We start from the raw sequence: 24,021 nt of genomic DNA on the forward strand, positions 1-24,021 counted from the left end.
GCCCTATCCAGCCCTGCAAGGTAGAATTCGGATCATGGTAGTTGTGGGGAGGAAGCATCCAGGATCTGGGGGAAAGCTGTGTTCTTCATTGGTATTACCTTGCACCCTAATTAACCCATCTCCTCTCCTAAACCCCTCTATGAGGGGATCTCCATTGACCGACACTTGGGCCTTGGGTCTCCACTCTGCACTAAATTATTATTATTTTGTCATATCTTACACCATCTGACGTCTCCCTTCAACCACCTTTCCGTTGTCCATCCCCCAGGGAGGAGGTTATATGTAGATCCTTGTAATCGGTTCCCCCTTTCGACCCCACCTTCCCTCCACCCTCCTGGTATCACCACTCTCAGCACTGGTCCTGAAGGGGATCATCTGTCCTGGATTCCCTGAGTTTCCAGTTCTTATCTGTACCAGTGTACATCCTCTGGTCTAGCCAGATGTGTAAGGTAGAATTGGAATCATGATAGTGGGTGGGGGTAGGAAGCATTTAGGAACTTGATGAATGTTGTATGTTTCATCCTTACTACACTGGACCCTGACTGGCTCATCTCCTCCCCACGACCCTTCTGTAAGGGGATGTCCAGTTGCCTACAGATGGGTCTTGGGTCCCCAAACTGCACTCCCCCTCATTCACAATGATTTGATCTTTTGTTCTTTGATGCCTGATAACTGATCCCTTCAGGATATCATGATCAAACAGGCTGGTGGACTTCTTCCATGTGGGCTTTGTTGCTTCTCAGCTAGATGGCTGCTTGTTTACCTTCAAGCCTTTAAGACCCCAGACTCTATATCTTTTGATAGCCGGGCACCATCAGCTTTCTTCACCACATTTGCTATGCACCCGTTTTGTCTTCAGCAATTGTGTTGGGAAGGTGAGCATCATGGAATGCCAGTTTAATGGAACAAAGTATTCTTGCATTGAGGGAGTACTTGAGTGAATGCGTTTGAATTCTAAATGAGAGCGCTATATTTCTGAGAGTCCTTGCCTGCAGCCATCTACTGATTTTAGAGATTGTACTGATTAACTCAGTTTGTTTGGAATAAACCCACACCTGTGTGAACTAGAATCGTAGTAGTAATAACAATATTTGATTTACCATCTTATGTGTGAAATAAAAGAAGCAATTAAATGCTAATTCTCAATTTTCCAGTAACTATATTTTAACAATGACATTAATTTTAATGCATTTATGGTACTTTGATCCAGAATACCCAAATAGCATTTAATTTAATTTAAAATTTTATAATGAGCTCTTTTACACTTTTTGGACTGTTTGGAAGAACCCAGGTGGTGTAGTAGCTACTTATGACAAGGTTAGCAGTTTGAGACCATCAGCTGCTTCACAGGAGAAGGCCAGGGGCAGGTGGAGCTTGAGTCAGGCTTTGGAGGGTCAAGGAGTCCCTGGATGGAGCAAATGGGGCACATGTGCCGCTACTAATCCAAAGATTAGAGGTTCACTGCCACCCAGAAGTGCCTCAGAAGAAAGGCCTGGCAGTCGGCTTACAAACAGATCACCCATTGGAAACCGTTGGGTGTACAGTTTTTCTCTAACATACAGGATGTCGCCATGAATTGGCGTCAACGCAATGGCCATTTTTAAGACCTTGGCTGAAGGATCAATTGATAGGACAGCTACTTTTGACCGCCTGCTGTGATCCAACAAGCCTGTGTGCAGGCACGGGGGTGAACAGGAATGATAACGTGCGCAGTGACACAGAGATTCCCTCTAGGCAGAGAGATGCTGTGGTAAAGGAGAAAGACAGAAGCAAAATTGACGATCAGTTATTTCCTGCTTGGTCTCGAACATGTTCAGCTTAATTAAAGATTTGGCTTGATGCATTGCCCTTCGTGACTGCTTGGATTGAAAGTACAGATGGCGAGAGAAGTCGTGAAGAGTGGCTTCTGTCGGAACGAAACAGAGGAAATGTAGATGAACTGCTGGTGCAGACAGCTTCTCACCTCAGCACCCACAGAACTAGCCATGTGCATGCTTTGTTTTTAACGAGGTTGCAGAAAGTATACTTGATGGGAAGTCACTGGAGATCCTCAGGCTAGCTGCTAAGACTTCACTTCTTCTTCAGCATCCTTGTCAGGTGATGGCCCAGACTGTCTGCGTCCCCTCTCACCCCCCCAAGATAACCCACTCTAGTTAGAGAGAGACACTTATAGTAGAAACGACTTAAATCTAGTTCCATCCCTGGAACCAAACACAGAATAACTGCTTTTCCTTTAAGTGAGGGTACTTCCGTTGAATACTAGGCCCTACATAGTTTTCTTCTTCTGGTGAAAATCCACTTCATATCATGGGCTACAATGAAATAAACCTCATAATGCATTTGCTTTACTGCTTCTCTGTTCCTACTCAACCCTGGGAATTCTGTACAGCTGTGGCATAACACCCGGAGCCAAGTGCCTTCTTGGCCCTGGAAGAAAATGCAGAACGAAGCAGAAAGCACTCGCTGCTTTCCAAGGAGCTGCCCTGTGTCCAGATAGCCTTTTGTCTTCAAGGAACAATGAAAAACACATGTCATAGTTAATTTAGTAATTTTGCAGGACTCATTGCTTTTGTCTCATAGAAGCCCAGGATATTGAACAAAGTTAAAACACTTTTAAGCTTCATATAATCTAGTTCTAGACAGCACAGATCTGAGTAGGTATAGAAGCTTCCTTGTTTGGATGCAGCGTTCTCTTATTACACCATATGCGCACACTGAAAATTGTGTTAGATCTCGCAGCCACAGCCCATGCTAACCGCCAGCTGAGAACTCGTGAGTCAGTTTCTCAGGAACAGCTACGGAGACATATCTGCTTCATCTTGTAGTTGCGCCTTTGATATTTGGATCTAAGGGTAGGATATGGCAAGTATCGTCGTCTTTTTGAATCAATCTGTACCTTTTCAGCCTGTTCAGATGGCTTTGGAACTGCTGTATGTGCCAGATGCAAATACAGTGATGAGTAAGACCTAATTCCTACCCTTGAGATCCTCATGCCCACAATACCTTCATGAGATGCCTGGCTTAAAACACATATCCTGTTCACGATCTTATATACAGCCTGCTAATCTGCTTACAAAAGAAAAGCAATGAAATTAGTCGACCTGACTTGCTAATGAATCTACTTTTTTTTCTTCTTCTCCTTTATGATATCTGGCCACTCTGTCATTAGTAGACAAAAACACAAAGCCACAAACCCCTCAGTGCCGTCAAGTTGATTTCTACTCATAGCGACCCTATAGGACAGGATAGACTGCCTTGTGGATTTCCAAGACTGAAACTCTGGACAGGAGGACACGACCTCAACTGTCTCCCTCAGAGCAGCTGGTGATTTCAAAAGTATGACTCTGTTGTCCACAGACTAGTATGTGACCACCATGTCACTAGGGCTCCCTTGATGATGTTTGGCCACTCTATCACTTATAGAAAGAAATGGTTAATAGTGGACCAAGCTTAAGGTCAAAGCCCTGCTCTTTAAACCATTGAACACTTTGCAGGTTCCTTAAAGGGGAGCCAAATGGCATCATGCATCTAAGCATAAGGAGAAAGTATGCGATTTTTCCTGTGGGCACACGCCTTTTATTCTACTTTATTACAGGTAACTCTCATCTTACTAGCAGTGTCTTTATTGATCAGGTTTTTAACTAAGTTGACTTGTTTCTTTTCCAAGTGGAAATACATCTGTAGACAAAGCTGCCCTTTCATAATTTCAGGATCTCGGTTTAAATGTTTGATTTTGTGTTTTGTAAATGAATCCAAGGGCAACTGATAGACCGAAGGTAGAGGGATTTCTTTGAAATGTTAAGTGAAAGGGAACCAAATAGAAAGGATGTTTAATGATAATAGGTATGTGAAGAACTCGCTTTGTGATGGCTTGTGTGTAGCCTTCCTGGTTGGTCCTTAGTGATGTGGGGCTGGTGCTATGCGGGGGGGGGGGGGGGTTTGCATCCCCATTTTCCGGACTCAACAGTAGCCATGCTTCCGTACCAGGATCTACAGAGAAAGGGCTGAGAGCCTGGATGATAGGGAGTTTTTACTATGACAAAAGCATGCAAAATGCCTTTTCTTTTTAAGTTTAGAAAACCAAAAAGTATCCCAAAATTTTCCTAGGTTTTGCTATGAATTTCCAAGAGAAGCTTGTCTTAGAGAAACATCTCTAGATTTCCCACTTGACATATTACCATTGTAACAGAGTGAAAGAAAAAAATTGTTTTTCATTTATCAGAAAACTAGATTATTGAAAGTCTAAATTTACTGCCTCTGATAATGACAGCTGGGTTTTCAGAACCCGTGGAAATGTGTCCTACCACAATAATCATTACAAATAGAAAGATGGCTGATTTAATAAACTCATATGTCCCACCAATTGATTATCAGGAAAATTCTTTACCTCAAAAAAGTAAAAAGTTTACATTGATCAAGAGTTACTTTTGGCTCATTCTTTGAGGCAAACTGCCTCTTTAGATGCCGCTTTCTTCTTGCTGTGCTTCTGAGGTGAGAGCATGAATGGCAGCACTTTGAAATCATGGAGTCAGTCATAGCAACTATAAAACTATGCCCTATTGAATAATAGGGAACAGGGCACTATTCTGCCGGAAGAATGAATAAAATTAATCACTAGATCAGTTACAGTCAAAATCGAACTTTTGAGAATAACCATGGAAAAATAAACAAATGCAATAGATAAACAGGTGCTTGATACAAAGGAGGTATGTATGGATATGATAAGATTTGTATGTATGGGTTGTGATAAGACTTGTATGAGCCTCCAATAAAATGATTAAAAATGGACATGTACTAGAGCTAACTGAAAGCTTGGAGAATTGATTCCACCCAGAAGTACCTCAGAAGAAAGGCCCGGTAACATAGGCGCATTTCTAAAACATCAGACATGAGAAACCCTACAGAGCACAGTTCTCCTCTGATACACATGGGTTCCCCGTGAGCTGCAGTTGACTCAAAGTCAACTAACCATGACAACAGCATCATATTGAAAAGATACCCAACATCTGCTCCTTGGTGACTTGCAGTCTGTGGAAGGATAATAGCATGTACTGGTACTGGTAATGAGGGCTAAATTAAATCCAGCTAATACAAGTGTGAGTAGACATTTCTTGATTGCTTGATTCTCTTGGTTGCTTAATTGATAAACATTATGTAACCGATCCCCAACACACACAACTGATAGGAAGGCAGGTTTTCTGATTCTGAATCTTTTGCTATTTTAATTCTTAGATGTTACCTTTTATTTTAAAAATTATATATTTATGATGTTGACATCAGAAGAGGTCCCTCAGTTGATCTCAGAATTTGCTTCTGGAAGATCTTAGCCTTGAAAGCTCTAAGGTTCTGCTGTGCCCACGTGGGGTTTTGGTGAGTCAGAATCAACATGGCAAACTGGTGATAACAAACAGTGAAGATATAAGTGGTTCATTGAGCAGCTTGGGCTCCATCCTCATCGAACCTATGTACAACTACCATTTGTCTGGCAGTGGGGTGGTGGCTGTTGCTGATAAACAAACAGGTTTTAGGGGTGTTTCCAAGGTAAGACTGATGCAGTAAGGAGGCCTAGTAATTTACATCCAGACATCAGCCGATGGATGACAGTCTACCTCTGGATATCAACCCTGTGGACCACAGTGGCCCGTTCCATTGCTCATGGTGTCAGAATGAATGAGTCGGGGACCAAGTCTACAGCAGAAACAATAATCGCATCTAAGTGACAGTTAATAGAAAAATTTGATCATAAACAATACTCTTCAGCTTAATTTGTAAGATATTTTCTGAGCATACCATGGGGAATCACGAGGATAGATGAGAGATACTCCCAAGTCTGCCAAAGGAGGGGAGAACATACAGAATGCTACAATACGGTTCCAGAAATATGCAAAAGGGAGGATTGGTTTTACCTCTAAGTGCATACACTTTGTAGGATTAATGGGAGAAAAGAAAATTCGTGTGGAAAAAAAATCATGGGCCTAGGAAGAGCAGGGATGGCCAAGGAAAATGTACATGTGGTCTGCACTGGGGTGCATGAGAGCAGAGTAGACATCCCCCGGAAGGAGGGCTGGAATCAGAGAAAGCCTTACCTGAGTGTTACTCCATGGCAGTCATAGCCAATTTATAAGCGGGGTGGAAGGCAGGGGTGGCAGAAAAGGGGTTGAAGACTGATGGCGTAAATTAAATGATTGCTAGTTTGTACCCATGTGCTCCCCATGAGTCAGAATCAACCTGACATCAACGAGTGACAACAAATAGTGAAGATCTACAGGGCAACTTTGAACCATTCATTCTATTGATTTTTATCAAGAAATATCATGCGTCACCATAATTGAACCGCTTTTGTATTTAAACTCTTAATTCCTATACATGAAAACAAAGAGTCTGTGAGAAACCAGAGCACTCTCTGCAAAGTTTCATTCAACACTTTGGGAACAAGACAGCTAGTTGTGTAAATCCATTCAGAAAGCTATTGGTTTAAAAATAGTAAAGTCCAGTATAAGAATGTATTAAAACAAATGAAATTACCCCTAAGTGAATGCAGGTGTCTACACAATGATAGGAGGACAAGGAGAAGCTGTGGGAAGTTGGGGTGGGAAGACAGTGGGGCTTGGGGACAGGTAGACCTAGGCTTGAAAACACTAGCTGCACAGCTGGGCCCTGTGGGACAATGGTCTAGCCCCACTTCTCCGGGGAGTCAGACGCTGATGCCGCTTGCTAAAGGACTGTGGTAGTGGCAGATCCAGGGTACCTGCTCAGGTGTAAGCACTCACTGGTTTCTTCCTTCTCCCCCTTAAGGAGGCAACCTTGCCCAGCTGTTAAGGCCCAGCTCTCTCAACTGACTTTCTCAAGTAAACCTTACAAATGTTCCCTTCTTACTGCAATGCCTCCCTTATTTGGTTTGCATGGAGTACGTGGCAGAGTGGCTCTTCAGGGCTCATCTTCATTTGGGAATTTTAGTGGGGGGAACAGGTTGTTTCTGAGCCCACCAGCAACTCATCCCTCGCTCCTTGCTTTCACAAAAGAATGTGATTGCAGGTAGAGGATCTTCAGGCAGGAGTTCTGCAGACAGGAGGATAAATGGAGCCTCGATACTGCATTACATCAAGAGAATCGCACGATGACCTTCAATCACGCACAGATAACTCTACCTCGTTCATACCCGTTAGAAATGTGCCGTTGAAGTGTGAAAATATTTATGCTGTTAGATTTCCCATCATTTTCTGTTCTCTCATTCCCTCTCATTTGCATTGGTTACTCATAAATGTAGATCTTTGGCTTGATTTGTACAACAGCTCCTTGTATTAATCTGTGAAAAGAAATTGCAAGCTGAGCTATTTGTACCACTTCTTCCTGGTTTGCCTGGCTTCGATAGTTACCTCAAAGGTGGGGCGACACAGTATACTCTGCCTGTGGGAGGAAGAAAGGCACAGAACGGGCTCCTGTTTACACATAGACCTCTTGCTTTAAAATATATATACATATATATACATTTAGCTGTGCTTTAGAGTATAAGAGGTTTGCCTATAATATAAAAACCCTAGTTTTTCAGAAAGTCACGTTTTATTCCCCTGAATAAATTATAGATACTAACCAATTATAAGCCATACATTTTAATTAAAGATCATTCAGATGTTTATCCCACCATAGTTGTTTATAAGGTATTTTTTTCTTTAAAAAAATTTATAAATCTATTCATAGAAAACACCCAACCATCAGCTCCTTGTAGCTTAGGGTCACAGGCAGAGGGAGTGGATTTACAGTGATACTCATTAGGTTTTTAATCTGTAAAGAAATCATTCTAACTTGAAGAGAAATCCTGTGTCTTAATAACCTTGATTTTAAAAGTTTTGCATGACTACACCTTAAGGTTGAAACACATTTTATTTCATCATTTCCCAGAAGGGGCACCACATTCACCCATTTCCTGTTTTTAATCTCAGAATGTTCTCTATTTCCCCTCCGTATCTCCTTTCCTGGCAGCAGGACCTGGAAGCAGTCTACTTCTGCTCCTCCCTGAGATCTATGTACTTTTTACAGAGCTGCGTCCAAATGGACATTTTCTTTGCACAGAATTTGACGTGGGAGGGACATTTTGCCATCTAAATCCTATATGAAGCCGGTCAGCGACCGGTGAGCCCTCAAGGCAGCAAACGCTGATTGCTGGGCTATGCCTAGTCTGCACTTGTGCTGTTCGCACAGCTCATGTTCAGAGCCCACAGATCAGCAAGGCAGCCTTTGGAGAGGATGCATTTTATTGTTACTAACTTGTCTAAACCACTTGATCTTACTCCGTTTACTCAGGTATATTGTAATTCTTTTGAAAAGGAAGCTTCCTAAAACATTAGACCCACCCCGATTCTTTAAAGAATATCCCAAATATATTGGAGCTTTTGCTGGGATAAACCAAGTTCATACCTGGAAATGGTAACTCTTGCATTATAGAGCAATGTTTTCTGGGAACACTTGGTAAATCACAACCCTCTTCATCAGGTAGGAATGCATTGCCAGTTTACTCACTTGCTCATCAATTCCTGTGTTCACTTGCCCGGCAAGCATTTCTTACATTTTCAGAGTAGCCCAGGAGTTCACATTCGCACATGCACAGAGCTGGATTCTACCCTTTGCACACAGCCCTGGTTTCAAATATGTCGTCTTGCAGCCAGAAGTCTACCTGCTCTTGCGGACCACATTTCACTTCAGCAAGTCGCTGGACACACAGTGCTCGTTGCCCGTACCCTAAACGACCCTGGCTTTGAATTCTCTTATGGTGTGGATAGTGTTTTCTGTTTCTTTCTCTGTTTGAATTTTCCACTTCTCATCTGCTGGTGATAAAGTGAAGAAAAAAATCTAAGTCAGGGTAAATAATTTCTGAGTGAATGTCTGAGGGACTCTCCCGGGAGTAAATTTTAGTTCAAGGATTTTTACTTCTCTTTTTTGTTGGCTGCCTCAGAGGTCAGTTTTACTTTCTCATTCTTGACCTCTTGCCGCCAAGTGAAGAAGATTGAGGCATTGCTTCTGAGTAAGTGTAATGTCACTTGCATGCATGAGATAAGCTAGTGATGCTGTTGATCTTCTCAGGTTGACATACTTAAATTTGAGCATTTCAGGGTGAGGCAGAGGGATTCATGTGTGGTAACCCCTGTGATCTTTATTCAGACCACTTCTACTAAAATTTCCATTTTGCTTTTATCCTTTCAGCCAGCAGCCTATACATAGAAATAATATACTAACAACATTCCTTTATTTGATGTGGAAGTATGCTGTTGGGATTTCTTTACCAGAAATAGTATTTTATTAGGCCCTCAACCATAGTACACCTTAAAATAATTAGTAATCTAAATGGCACAGTGTACAACTTTCTATGAGTACTGTGCAATGTATACTTTCCCCTTTACATACTTGTAGAATTTTTTAATACATTCCTGAAAATAAAATACTGCTCGAGCCAAGACAGCCGTCGTTGCGTTGGCTCTGACACAATGACCACATGTGTCTGTGGAGCCCTGTGCTCCCCAGGGCTTTCAAGGCGATCGCTAGGGTTCTTTCCTGTCGGGTGGACTCAGCATCCTTGGCCAGAACTGAGAGTGAGCGCCTGAACCATGCATCACGACAGAGGCTAAACAGAGGGTTCACCTATGAAGAATGCCAGCGATCTTGATTTTCAGTGTCGGGTTTGAACAACCTCTGGTGCCACACACCTCAAGTCAGAAACACACTTTGGGGCATAAGCAGTGTGTAATGCAGTGTGTAATTCGTCCAGAAGGGCCCTTATAAGGTCTCGGGGTGAGATAAGGAGGTGATCTGGTACCTGGGTAATACAGAAGTGACAGGTCTCAGTGTTCTCGTCTCAGTAGCCACCGGAGAGCGTCTCCTGGGGCAAATCTTGGATAAGCCTTCTAGATTCTTCAAGGAAAGAAGTATAATAGCCACATGCTCCTTCCCTACCAAGTAGATACATAAAATTGATTTCAGGAATCAGCTCTGATATCCAGCTCCTTTATAATCAGTGTGATCAGAGAGCAGGTGTGAGTGATTGAAACTAGAGTCTTTCAAGGATGCCATACAAGGTGGGGAGGCACCATAAGGAAGGTGTCATGTGTACGTTGTGGTCGGGCTCCCGCTGCAGGAGGTCTGACCAAATAAGAAAGGCGGACGGGGAGCAGCAGGAATGCTCTCCTCACATTTACAGCCTCCCCGGGCCAGGCCATGTCAGTTGAAGCTCTGTGCCAGCAGCAGAGTGTGTAAGTCTGCTTAGTTGTAGACCGTGCGTGCAAACCGAAGCTCATGGTTTAGTCTATATTCAATGTTAAGCTTCAGATATATAAATCTTTAGATTTGGGGTGTTTATGTAGCAAAGTTCCATTTGTTTGCTTTAAAAAAAATCAGAAAGAGAAAAATCCTTCAAAGGTACCACTAAAATTTGAAGTAATCAGTTATTTTCTATGAAACCAGTGATCATTCTTAGTATAAGTATTTCTCTTGGAAAATGAGGAAGAGGGAACATTGCATTCATTTTAGGACCCTGCACCTGTGTGGGAACTTTCCATCCAAACTCAGAGTCGTCACTAGATACGCCAGGCGGGAAGGCCCTCCTCAGCCAGGCAGCCACCTACTAGTGCTGCCAGTCTCTGAAAGGGGCAGATAAGGGTTGTTGTTTTTTGGGGGGAAGGGGTTGTCTAAATAACCTCCAAACAACCCTGGTAGGGCAGTCTTCAACTCAAGGCTCCACTCCTGGTTATCTTCACAAACAGAAAATACCAGTTAATGAGTTAATTCCAAATTACCCCCCTCCCTCTGTTTTGTTTTGTTTTTAAAGATTTCAGGCTCTTCAGTCTTTTGTCTCTTTTCCTCATTCTAAGGAAGGTATTTGGAGCATCCTAAAATTATCTACGTGAATATATTTGACTTTGTACCATATTTCCATCCTCCTTCAAATTGAGTTGTTGATTATAGTCAAGAAAGTGTTACCCTATTTACATTTGGACTTTTAAAAACAGGAGAAAATAACTGAATGGCCTCCTAGCAGTAAAAGGAATTTCTATTTCTAATAGCACTTGAGGGCAGACGAGCAAGGAGACACTTGGCTGGATGTCTTCCGCTAGCGCGATTACAAAGTAGACTTGCCCTCTCTGTGCGGCTGAAAACGAAGAGCTTGTGCTTTGGCAAGTTTGCTTTGGATGCAGACATGCGCATATGTGCACACTTTCCTACGGCACCAAAGGCAATTCCTGACTCTTGCTTCCCTTTCTGTCACTTCTCCATAATTCTTGGTATTTCAGTTAGACTGGTGTCTCCGGCTACTTCCTCTTTCCCTGCAGTCCTTTCATTATTCACCCTGTTCCTCTTCCAGGGCTTTTACAGCGCAGCCAGGGGGATGTGGAAACCCAGGCACAGCGTGACACACAGCAGCGGTGTCCCAACGCCTTCAGTTGGCTCCATCTCATGGAAGTGGGAGGGCGGGCATGGGCTGCAGGCAGGGATGTGGAGGGGAGGAGGAGGAAGATTAAAGCATGGAGTAGGACAAGAGCAGAAGGTGGAAGTTAAGACTTCTGGCAATGGAAGTTCTAACAGAAGCTTGGGAGCATGGGTTATGCAAAGGGTTAGTATTGTGGGCTCCTAAACACAGGTTTGCAGTTCAAAATATCCCGTGGTGCCTTGGAAGAAAAGCCTGGTGATCCACGCAGCAAACAGTGACACGCTGAAAACTATATAGAGCACAATTCTACTCTGACATGTGGCGAGTTTGCCTGAATCTGTGACAAATGCTTGGTCTGTAGCCATAGCGCAGATGCGTTTCCTCCCAGCCTCGTTTTCTCCTGTAGCAGGACCGCTGCCTGCTGGAGCCCAGCACACCCCAAACTTCTCAAGTTTAACTCCGGAACCTCCTTTCACCAAATGCCCACCTGACTCCCAACTTCCCTTTTTCTGTTTTGCCAAGGTTGTGATAGTCTGGGTTTATCTCCTGTGTCCATTCTCTCCCTTCCTCCAGGGCATCGACATCTAAGGTCGGAGCCTGCTCCCTAAATCAGCGTGCACCACATGATTCCATTAGGTAGTCGCTTTGGACAGTTTTCTCCTTCGCTGGGGAGTTGATTTCTATTAGAACCTGGCCACAGCCCATACGCTTGCATCTCCCTCGGTGCCACTGAGCAGGGAGAAGGACCACCCACCAAGCAGTCCTGCCACTCAGTCCATGGGACTGGATTTTCCTCTGCCTGTTTCTCTTTCCTTGGGGGCCAAACTGAGAAGTCCTCTCTTCTGAAAGGCCTTCCCGGATGCCCTCCTTCTAGGGACTCACGCTTGTCTCCCTGAGAATTGAAGAGTCCTCAGGGCATGCTGTATCAGTGCTCGTAGGACATGGGTGGTGTTTTGTCTTGAGTTGTGTGGTTATACAATCTCCTCCTATCCTTCATAGACTCTAAACTCCCTGAGGTCAGAGACGACAGTTGATTATATGTATCATTCCTTGATGTCTCTTACTGGGTTTTGCATGTACACTTGTGAAATTCCTGAAATAGAAACCACTCCTTAAGGCTCTACAATGTGGCTTATCCTAAGGGCCTTATTTTCATAAACCCTTTAACTGCCAGAACATAACATTCGTAAGAGTCAGTTCAGACCAGGTCACAGTAAGATGGCCCAATGGAAATGACCCAATAGATCCCATCCGGCTTTACAATTCTAATTGTGGTCACAGTGTTTCAATCAGACTGTGAAAACTTACACCCTGTGATTCTGACAAATATAGTGACCTTAGAATGGCAGAGGTGAGCTAAGGCCAGAGAGGAAGTGTAATTAAGAGCACAGTCTCATGAACGTAGATGCACATCTTTGTGCTGCCATGGTCTTAGTGGGTCACCTTGGAAAAGGCACATGCCCGCTGAACCTTAACTCTCACTTTTGAAGTGGAGTAATATTTCCTCACAGAGTTGCTTCCGTAATCAAAATGTGTATGTATTTTCTGGTTTATCATAGTACCTAACAACTAGTAAAAGCTCACATATGGATCAATACAGGAATAGCTATTTTGAACCCAAAGCTTGAGTTAGATATTATATGTTTATTTTTTTCTTGTGTGTGTGTGTGCGCGCGCATGCGCTTAAAGTGGAAAAAAAATGGTCTTAAACTGGCCTTTTCCATATGATTCTCAGTAAATGGTTGTTGACTCATAAAATTGGAACCGGGAAAGACAGTAAGCAACCTCTCTTATTTCCAAGAAATAGTGCTCAAGGGATGAGCAGGACTTTTTGAAATACACTAACACTAAGAAATAACTGATAACTTCTACGAAAAAAAATGTGGTATTTGAAGGTTATTACCAAGATGTGTGAGATGTAAACAGAAATGCCAGGAAGCTATGCCTTCTGAGTAATCAGTGGGTCTCAGATGACACTCACATGGCACAGAGAGAAGATGGGTCTAACAAAGGGCCAGTAGTGGAGTGCCAGGCGTTTTTGATCTCTGACTACATGGTCTCTTTCCACTCTCTTAACCAACTCCTGGAACCAGCCCGCCTTCTGTTCAGTTACATTTGAGGTAACGGAGATGTGGTGAGGTTGTATAACCCTCTGAGGACCACACCATCACCGAAAAGTGGAAGAAGGCAAGGACTAAGCTGCCCTTCCATCAATCCATTCCAATGATCATTTGACTAGGGATCAATAGTCAGTGCCTTAAACTGTTAATAACACCCCAAAGATTTGTGCGTATCAAACAACTAATCTGTGCCTAGCATTTATCAAGCAGAGGACTGAAAGCTAGAGCATAATTTTAAGAGAGAAAGACTACGGCCGTGGGGCGGAGAAGTGGAAGAAACCAAAGTACAGCGTTCAAATAAAAACCCGACTCAGAGGGTGAGGGAAGAGCGCGGTTTCATGGCGGAGATTACAAGTCACATGACAAAAACATAATGGGGATAAATTTTTCGATGGAAAACCAATTTGTCCTATAAATTTTCACTCAATCACAATAAAAAACGATTTTTAAAAAACAGAGTAGCAATGTAATGAGGGTAAGGGGGAAATGATCCCAATGATCAACATATAACCCCACCCCCAGGGGGACGAACAACAGTTAAAGTGGGTGAAGGGAGACAGCAGACAATGTAAGATATTTAAAATAAGAATTTATAATTTATCAAGGGTGCATGAAGGTGGGAGGGGTGGGGAGAGAGAGAAAAAATGAGCTGATAGCAAGGGCTCAAGTAGAAAGGAAATATTTTGAAAATGATGATGGCAACAAATGTACAAATGTGCTTGACACAATGAATGTATGTATGGATTGTGATGAAAGTTGTAAGAGCCCCCAATAAAATGATTTTTTAAACAAATTCCAGCAAGCCATGTATAATGGGTATATTACCATGATTTATTTACATTAAATGAAAAGGGACATTTACATATGCAATGAGGCTTTCTTCAAGGACTCCCAGGAGCTGTATCACACTGGAACTAGGAGGTCAGCCTGGGAGTGAGGAGCCAGAACTTCTTAAAACTTTGTATCTGCAGATACCCATTTGCTGCTTGACTTCAATTGATACGCTTATAAATGAAACCATTTTAAATGAAAAAGAAGACACATGAGAGAATTATAAAATGCAGAATATTTAGAGCTTATTTTACAAGGTGGACAAGGGGTTAATATTAGAATTCACAGAACATTAAAGATCCGTAACTACTGCCTTATATCTTTCAACAGCCTCTAGGTGAGTGTATTATCAAGATCTAGACTTAATAGAAAGTCACCTTGCTCTGAAACCTGCTAGATAATATTCCTTGTTAGATAGTAAACCTGCTAGATAGTATTCCTTGTTAGCAAATGGAAAGAATATTAATTCTGTTGTTACTTGAAAGTACTTAAAGACATAAGCCTGACTCGCTGTGTTCTTTATAGAGCCTTTAGACACAGAATGTACAATCCATTGAGTGTGATGCTAGCTTGTGTTCTCAGGAGGATGGAGAAGCAAGTCCAATGCTCAGCCTATGGAAACTGCTGGTTACCACTCAGCATCACCTTCCCTTATGTAAAACTCCCTGTGCGTAGTAGTCTGACCGTCATAAGCAGTCTATTTTACTAAGCGGCCTTTGGAACTATACATGTATAAAGACCATCTCTGTGTGTTAGCTGTGGCATGCATACACGTACATGTGTACACATACATGTGTGTGCCTCAAGCCAGATACACTCACCCTAATCCACATGCTTCGACTGTTAACTACCACTTGCAAGCCCATGCCTATCTTCCTTTGCAGACTGCTGACTCTAGCTAGGACAGAGGTGCTCATTAAAGGATAGTGAGCTCTCTAAAGTGAACTATATATATATATATATGTGTGTGTGTGTATATATACATGCATACACATATACATATATATATACACCATCAACATATGAATAGATTTGGGGCTCACACTTAATTCTAGTCCCAACATGGGAACAATTAGTTCCAATGATGTGATTCTACTCCACACTTGCTCTCATGAAGAGCTCATGAAGCTATGGATGCTATAGCAAAATGTGGTGAAGAAGCCACATGGTGGCCAGCCATCAGAATTTTGTCTGGGGTCTCAAAGGCTTGCATTCAAACAAGCAGCCATCTAAGTGAGGCATCAACTAAGTTCACATGGAATAAGCACACCAGCCTGTGTGACCCAAGGATTATAAGTAAAATCCGAATCTGAAGGAGGGAATGATAACATCGGAGTTTAAATTGTGACCACCTGGTTTGCTGAAGGTTATGGACGGTGGAAACTTAAAATCCATCGGCAATGTCTCCGACGTGGGATAAGCCTCTAAGCCCTTCTAGCCCTCGTCCCGGGGTGTGAATCGCCTTGCTGTCAGAGAATAATGGAAAATTGATTGTGGCAGATGTCACCAGGCTTAAATGTAATTCTTTCTCATTTGACCTCTCTTTTGACTCATTTTATAGCTACGTCAGTTTTTAATATTTCCTGCTTTTTGATTGAGGTTTTTCCGTGTTTTGTCTGGTCATTTTTGTTAGTTTGCTTGTTTGTTTGTTTCCTGTTTGTGTTTTGGAAGATTTTCTGTACATTAAAATCAAGATAGGTAGATCTCTAGAGAGGAACAGGGGCGTAGCAGAGGAGGATGGGGACCATGGGAAGCTAATAGCAATGGCTATGAGAAGAAAATGTTCTGAAATTGTGGTGAGAATTGCACAAATCAAATAATCTCAATAGGACTGAATAATTAAATTGTATGTTATGTATGAAGTATATGTCAAGAAAACTATTGTTTTAGAAGCAGGACAGATATGCCATGGGCTCATGGGCTTCTGCTCTTTATGACCATAGTGTTTGCCAAGCTGGATCCTAAGAACTACAATTGTCGGGGAGGTCACAGGGAGAAACGGGAAAGTCACAAGCAAAGGCTTTACCTTCCCTTGTATGTGAACATTACTAGAGGCACAGTTGATGCCTAAAATGCCCCTTGCCTTAAAAGCCAGTGTCCTGTTGGGAAGATATGAAATGTAATAAATAGCACAGCATCTGTGGACTGCAGGGCCCAGAGCTCCGTGTCACTACAGTAATTGGGCTGTTGGTTTCCCTCCTTAGTTTTGCTGAGTCACTTTTTCCTTGGAATTCCGACAGGGACCCCTTGAGCTTCTGGAAGGGCAGGACAGCAGGGGACCCACCCTGTGTGTGTCCTGGAGATTAGCTTATCTGTGGCCTCCCTGGAGTAGGGAGGAACTGGGCTTCAGGAATGGTCAGGGCTTAGACAGAGCTCCTGAGTGGGAGATGAGCGGGAATGCCTGGTTGTCGGTATCCCCTTGATCTGATGCCTCTGGAGATGAAGACAACGGAATCTGATTTAGAGTCTCCACCCATTTCTTCAAATCCGTCCTCTTTTAAAATCATGAGCAATATATCCTCACACATCACTCAACCTCATGAATGTGGTAGATGTAAATGTGGGAATGACATTTCAGAAAGTGTCAGAGGAAAAATATTTCCTTCTGTTTGAAATGGTTTATTTTGCCTGACTGCCAGGAGAGTTTTACCTGTTGCTTCAGTAAGACCACGGTGTCAAGAGAAACCCTATCTAAGACGTGCGAAATGACATCACTTAAAGCACTTGCCAAAGAAGTTGATAAAATACGCTGGCTTTCTGGTCCATGCAGTTGCCACTCCGATGACTATTGAGTTTGTGGTTCCCATCCATTCACTGGTACCACCCTCTGATGTGAATAGACAGTCACCAGTGCTGGGAGATACCATCTCTATCATTTTGAAAAATTTGGTTATTGTTAGTTGCCTGACTTTTTAACACCCATAGACATTGGAGCTTTAGTTGACAGGAGTATAGGTGTCTTCTTTTCCTATGACTTTCTCATCAGAAAAAATAGCGACTGTTGACCTGCTAAACACCAAGGGCCTTGTAAGCATTGTTATGAATATTGTATACAAACTTTGCAAAATAGACATGATTATTCCCATTCGATAGATCAGGAAACTGAGACCCAGAGTACTTGCACCTGACCGCATCCACATAAATGGCAAGCGACAGAGCCAAACATCAGACGATGTCCTCTGGCCTAAAGCTCATGCCGGAGAGTCGCCTCTTCTTATCTCCTAAGTAAACGGCACTGTTGTTGCCTGCTGACTTATGGATGCAACAGTGGGGGGTTGCTAGTAAGTAACAACACAGGCTGAGAGAAGCAGAGAGCCCATTTGGACAGAAAGTCAGTCCACATGTGCTCTGTTTGTGTCCAATGCCACACTGAGTGAATAAGTGGCAAGACTGGTACTCCACGTTTCTAACCTGCTACAAACGTACTGGGTTTCTGGGAACCACACTAGCAGCAGACATTGTACAAAAATTGTGAAAATGTTCTGTTGTGGTTATCTTCAGAGAGCAACGTTGGGAAGTGAATTCAAGCACTCATCCCACAAGGCATGATCTAAATGGAAGTCGAGCAAAGTCTGTGCCTTAGATGCGAGGCCTCTTGACCTCACAGATTTCGTCGAGAGACCTGTGTTCAGAACAGCATAGATCCCCAAGAATCTGGAAGTGAGAGCAAAGGCTACAGTAACCGAGAATGAGGCCCAATTTCTGGGTCAGCCTCCCCAAACAGAGTTAAGTGGCTTGGGAGGGTGTGCTTCCCATCAAAGCGTGGCGAGCACTACTTCCTGGTAAAGGACAGAGAAGAATCGAGAAGGAAAAGCAGCTGGACCTGTTTTCTAGACACGGAGCCCTGCTCACCCTCGGAGACAACATTCATGTGCTCATCAAGGTTAGCGACGAGATAAGTAGATGAAGAACAGAGTACAAGCAGCATGGTAGTTCTCAATGAGCTCTGGTTGTAGGTGTTTAGCCTTTTTCCATAAGGCTCATCCATTTGATTTTTAAGTAGCGTTCCCCACGGAGAAATTCATTGTCTGTGCACACCCATGGTGAAAGGATTTTGAAACAAGACTTGAGATTGTTTACCATCACAGTAATGCGGAGCCCTGGGAATCTTGGAAGTAGACATACTCTGATGAAAGTAGCATTAAAGATGATTGATACAATATAAGGAATAGGGTGAATGGAGAGCCTAAAAATTATAGGAGACCAACAAGCAAACCTTTTTGCCAGATGGTGCCAGGAAGTCCCTGGCAAAGAATAACTGGACAGCCAGTGCCACGGACTTCAGGGAGGTGCTGAGGGCTTAGAGATAAATTAACTACCAAAAGTGAAGAATGGAGGTGGGACTGGATGTACAGTTTGAAACATAAGGAATGAAGACAACATGATCATTAGCACCTGTGAGAAGGGAAAAATTGCTGTGTCCAGGGAAAAATGGTGATTTTAGATTTAAAAAAAATTTTTATTAGGGGCTCATACAACTCTTATCACAATCCATAAATACATCAATTGTGTAAAGCACATTTGTACACTCATTGACATCATTCTCAAAATATTTGTTGTCCACTTAAGCCCCTGGCATCAGCTCCTCATTTTTCCCCTCCTTCCCCGCTCACCCCTCCCTCACAAACCCTTGGTAATTTATAAATTATTATTTTGTCATATCTTGCACTGCCCGACATCTCCCTGCACCCACTTTTCTGTTGTCCGTCCCAGGATGTTACATATAGATCCTTGTAATACTTTCCCCCTTTCCATCCTACTCTCCTCCACCCTCCCGGTATCGCGACTCTTATCACTGGTGCTGAAGGGATCATCCGCCCTGGATTCCCTGTGTTTCCAGTTCCTGTCTGTACCAGAGCCCATCCTCTGGTCTAGCCAGATTTGTAAGGTAGAATTGGGTTCATGATAGTGGGGAGGAGGGGGAAAGGAAGCATTTAGGAGCTAGAGGAAAGTTGTATGTTTCACCGTTGCTACCCTGGTGATTTTGGATGTAGAACCACCTATTAGATTGTGGAAGGAAAATATGCCAAATGGCAAAAGTATGCCAAGGTAGGCCCCTACAGTTAGTGGTCTGGGTAGGTTTCTGCGTTACCTATATGGGGGTAGCCCCCCAAAAAGAGATTATTTTTTTAAAAGCTACATATTTTAATTTTCTTACAAAACAAACTTGTCACCTTAAAAGACTAACTACACTTAAAACGGTTGTCAAACCTGCAATTCCATTCTTAGAAATATTTTTCAAACTCGTCTGTTTGGGTGGCTGACAGCACCTCCCTCAATTTTTTCTTCACCTCTTCTACTTCATCAAATCGCTGTCCTTTCATGTGATAATACACACTTTTTATACTCAGGAGTTGGTGTATTTTTTAATGTGTGCGATACAAAAATAAAAGGGATTCCTACCCGTTCCGTTTTCCTGTGAAGGAGGAGAGCAACTTCATATCTACAGTTAGGCTTTGTCTTTTACAGTTTTATACCTTTCAGGGAATCAAATAGTGAAGGACACAAAAAGTTCATTTGAATGCTCTAGAATAAGAACTCTTTGTCTTGAAAAATATCTAACATGCATTGTCTGATTATCTGATACAGTTCTTTTATTTTTTTTTTTAATTAATTTTTTTTACATTTTATTAGGGGCTCATACAACTCTTATCACAATCCATACATATACATATACATACATCAATTGTATAAAGCACATCCGTACATTTTTTGCCTTAATCATTTTCTTTCTTTTTTTTAAAATCTTTTTATTGGGGCTCATAAGGCTCTTATCACAGTTCTTTAATGGTACTACAGTCTGACAAACTTAGGTATTCCAAGGCTTACCCTTTGCTTACTTGAGAGCTATACAAAACTACGCTTTCTAATGTTGAAATTATTTGAGACAGACTGTATTCCTTTGTAACCACAGAAGAGCCATGAGCGGCTGCATGTATCAGTACACGTGCAGTGTATCAGTACACATAAACAGCCCCCCACATGGGGTCCTCGTGATCATACACCAAACCAGGAACAGGGCCATTGCTTGTAAATCTGAAATGAGGTCTTAATTAACTTAAAATTAGACTCCTATTCAAGCACCATACTAGCATTGCTAACTTCATTACCCCCTCAGTTAACTGGTCTTCTGCTGTATAGCTTGTTGTACCTTTTTTTAATAAGGCAGTACCTTTTTAAACTTCTTTGCCTTCTCTCATATTACCAGAGCTGGTATTACCCCATGAAACACAGTGACAACTGAGGTTGAGAAGAATGAAGGCAGTAAGAAGTAATAACGGTTATAAAAATGACAATATGTTTCTGACTGTAGGGCTTTTAATCACCTCTGTATTTAGGAAAATTAATTTGTGAAAATGCTGTTTGATGCCATCTATGATATTTGCTTTTCCTATTAAATTTGATCTCTTAGGGAGCAAAATTAGTAAAGGAAGAAAGATTGTTTGCTAGGAATTAAACTAATTAACAGCTTTAAAAGTGCTTCTCAAAATCTATTTGGCCAATATCCCAATATTTTACTGTTTTCCATGGGAAATAAAAGGAATTTATTGACAAACAAGTTTAGAAAACACTGGTTTCAGCAAGGTTAAAGAGCTCAGTCTCCTGCAGGACACTTTAGACGCCACCTTTCCTCTGCTGATTCATTCATGCATGCAGCCAGTGTAATTGAAAAGTTAACTTATGAACTTAACTGTGACGGTTAGGATGATACGAAAATGTGTTCTCACATAGTTTCTTGAAAAATGCTGTGTGTGCCGCGTGTGTACTATCTGCTAAAGTCTTAAGAAAAGGGAACATGCTGGGAAACGCTGACCTATGAAACAGAAGGAGATTGTGAAGATTTAAGGCAACGATAACATTGATGACAGTAGATGATAAGGAATATTACTCATACAAAATGATAGCTCTTTTGAAATGAGGGAAAATGTATCTAATCTTGAAACAAGGTGAACGAAGAACCTGTTTCTCCTTCAGAACGCAACTTGTATGTGATCCTAAGGAGCCCTGATGGTAGGGTATTGGAAATACTTACCTGTAGTCAGAAGGTCGGTGGGTTTGAAGCCACCAGCTGCTCTGTGGGGGAAGATGCGGCAGTCGGCTTCCAAAGATGCACAGCCTTGTCAACCCTGGAAGGCACTTATATTTTGATCTATAGGATCATTGTTGACCTCATGGCAGTGAGCTCTTTTCCATCAAATGCAATTAACTTTAAAATATACCCTTCTGTGTAATAAGTGCTCTCTCAAGAGGTACTCTGCTGTGATGTTGAGTCCTCTGACATTGCCTGGATCAATTCTTCTGAATGGTTTTTCCCATTTCTAGAATGTTTTATGTTATTACGCTCTAAGACATTTAGCATGTCGTAAGGTGTTCAAAGACACTGTAAATGAGGTAATGCCATGAGCTCGGATCGGCGGCAGTCGCAATCCCTTTTCTGAGTATGTAATCACTGTGACAGCTTTTCTATTGCCTGGATGATGGCAACGGCAATAGCAGAACAGCAATAGCATAATCTTCGCTAAGTAACAATTTTGAAGCAGTAATTTAAAAAGAATAATGCTATCTTTTAAATTCGTACTATATATTTCTAATGATATCACAACCCCGCTTTCTTTCTGCCTTCTTTATTGCAGTGACATATGGGGCTGATGGCTTTAGGGGTTTTCACGCACTCATTCCAAACTCTTTCTCTCGTAAGTATATATATGCTTTGCACCCGGAAACAGCAGTGTGTCCGTTTGTGCTTGCTGCCATAGTAAGAATGTGATTGCATGCTTTCTCCATCCACTCCTTCCTTCACGCTTGAGAAAGGAGGTCAGTTACCTTCTGCTCATTCATTATCCCCCATCAGGGACGCCATGTATACACTATGATGCATAAGTACAATCGAACTTTCAGTGATGTGCCATAGAACCTACATTTTGTAGGGGTGGTGATAGTAAGAGTTGGCGTAGCATGAATGAATTTTTTAATAGAAATTGGTTGGGATGAGGCAAATAATATTTTTAAAATATTCTTAATAGCAGTTTTGTTACTAATGTTTTGATTACCTCCTTTTCATGGGGCACGATCATAAAATGGTCATACTTTTGTCACCATAAAACAACCCAACTTGATCTCAAGGTAATTTTTTGTCATTTTGGAGGCAGGGGGGGGGGCATGAAAGAGAGCGGTTATGCTTCTGTTGCTCTGGAGTATGAATTTCAGAACTGAGAGGAGACACTCAAGGCTGTCACTCTACAAGGCCTTACTGCATGAGCAGACAGACAGTTAATTCCTAGTACCTGGGGGATCTTCTCTGCTACATGCTGTTAGACCAGCAACAGATGTTAATTTCATTTTTCTCTTTGAGGCATTTAGAGCTGATAAATGTATGTGTTAATAGAAGGAAAACTCTAAATAATGGATTGGGATTTTTGTTGTTTTTCCATTCAAAGATAACTAGATAATTACAAGTTAGCAGTCCCCTTAAAACTGATTTTCAGAGCATCTTTAGTAATTTCTGTTATAGCTGAAGGTAACAAAGCAGATTATATTTGTTTATACAGACACCATTACTAATCCAGGCTCTAATTTAAAGGGGGTGGTGCACAGTTAAGGGCAGGTTTTTGGCACATTGTTATCAAAAATTATTTTGCATCTTCTCAGGATCTAGTAATATAGATCTCAGTTTGCTCACAAACTAGACTAACCACTTTTCCAGCAGATTAAAATTATATAAGTCAAAGTTATTGCACTTAGGAATAAGATATACATTCTAAGTCGTGTATAAATTACATCTGAGGAAGGTTGAGACTCAAGCATCTCATAAACTAGATCCTTTGATAACTTTAATATGTAAAAAAAAAGTCTACCTAGAAAGATAATGGGACTTGAAGCTTTTTTGAGTACATGATAAACATTTTGATACTCTCAGGATATTAATACAAATATCTACAGCATGAGCATATTAATGTCCATCCCCTCACACACCCTTCTCCTTCAGCATATTCAAGCTTAATTACAACAAGTGAGTGGCTGGCCTTAAAGACTTGACCACCCAAAACAGCAACCACCCAAATTGGTTCAGGTCTAGATCACCACCTTGCGGTAATGAGATGTTGTCTCTCTCACGCTTCTGATTTTCTCTCCTGAAAATTAAATGCTTATCTCTGTTGAGCCCCTTCTCCTTCTCTAGTTTCGTTCCCACCTTCTCCCCAGCACTGCACCATCACCGGCAGAATCTGTACAGCCTTGCCTTTGTCCTTCTTTTACATTCCTTCGCTTTCTCCCAGCTTCATGCCGCTCAAAGTCTTAAAACACCAATCTGAAGAAAATATTGCTAAGCTTGCATGTTGACAAAAAAAGAAAATCTACATTTTAAATTGTAGTAATTATAATAAATGATTCCATTAACCACTAGAGTGCTTAAATGTTTTATAAATCCTTTTTAAAAGCATACAAATTATCTATAAACTCCTCTTCACAAACATTTAATTTAATTACTACCATTCAACGTCTATCTTAAATATTTTTATTCTTCTTGATATTATCAATATCGCAGAGCTATTTCTGCCTCTCCCTTTTTCATTTAAAACGCCTTAGCACCTAGAGAGGCCCACTCTAAAAAGAGAAGGGGATGAAGAGGAAACGTAACCCATTTGTGTAAGGTGG

At 41.9% G+C, this 24,021-nt stretch overlaps 1 protein-coding gene across 14 annotated transcripts in view; it reads left to right on the forward strand.

Annotated features, from left to right (window-relative positions):
• The window catches only part of IKZF1 (IKAROS family zinc finger 1), a 92,651-nt gene that overhangs the window by 24,014 nt on the left and 44,616 nt on the right, over positions 1–24,021 (forward strand). Inside the window, exon 3 of one of the 14 annotated variants that reach the window (XM_075557506.1) lies at positions 22,002–22,061. The exons of the other annotated variants lie outside the window; for them this stretch is intronic. Within the exon in view, the coding sequence (XP_075413621.1) occupies positions 22,002–22,061 (60 nt within the window). The remainder of the gene's footprint in view (positions 1–22,001; positions 22,062–24,021) is intronic. 14 annotated transcript variants of the gene reach the window in all.

Source organism: Tenrec ecaudatus, chromosome 9, assembly GCF_050624435.1.
Source record: "Tenrec ecaudatus isolate mTenEca1 chromosome 9, mTenEca1.hap1, whole genome shotgun sequence".
Lineage (NCBI taxonomy): Eukaryota > Metazoa > Chordata > Mammalia > Afrosoricida > Tenrecidae > Tenrec > Tenrec ecaudatus.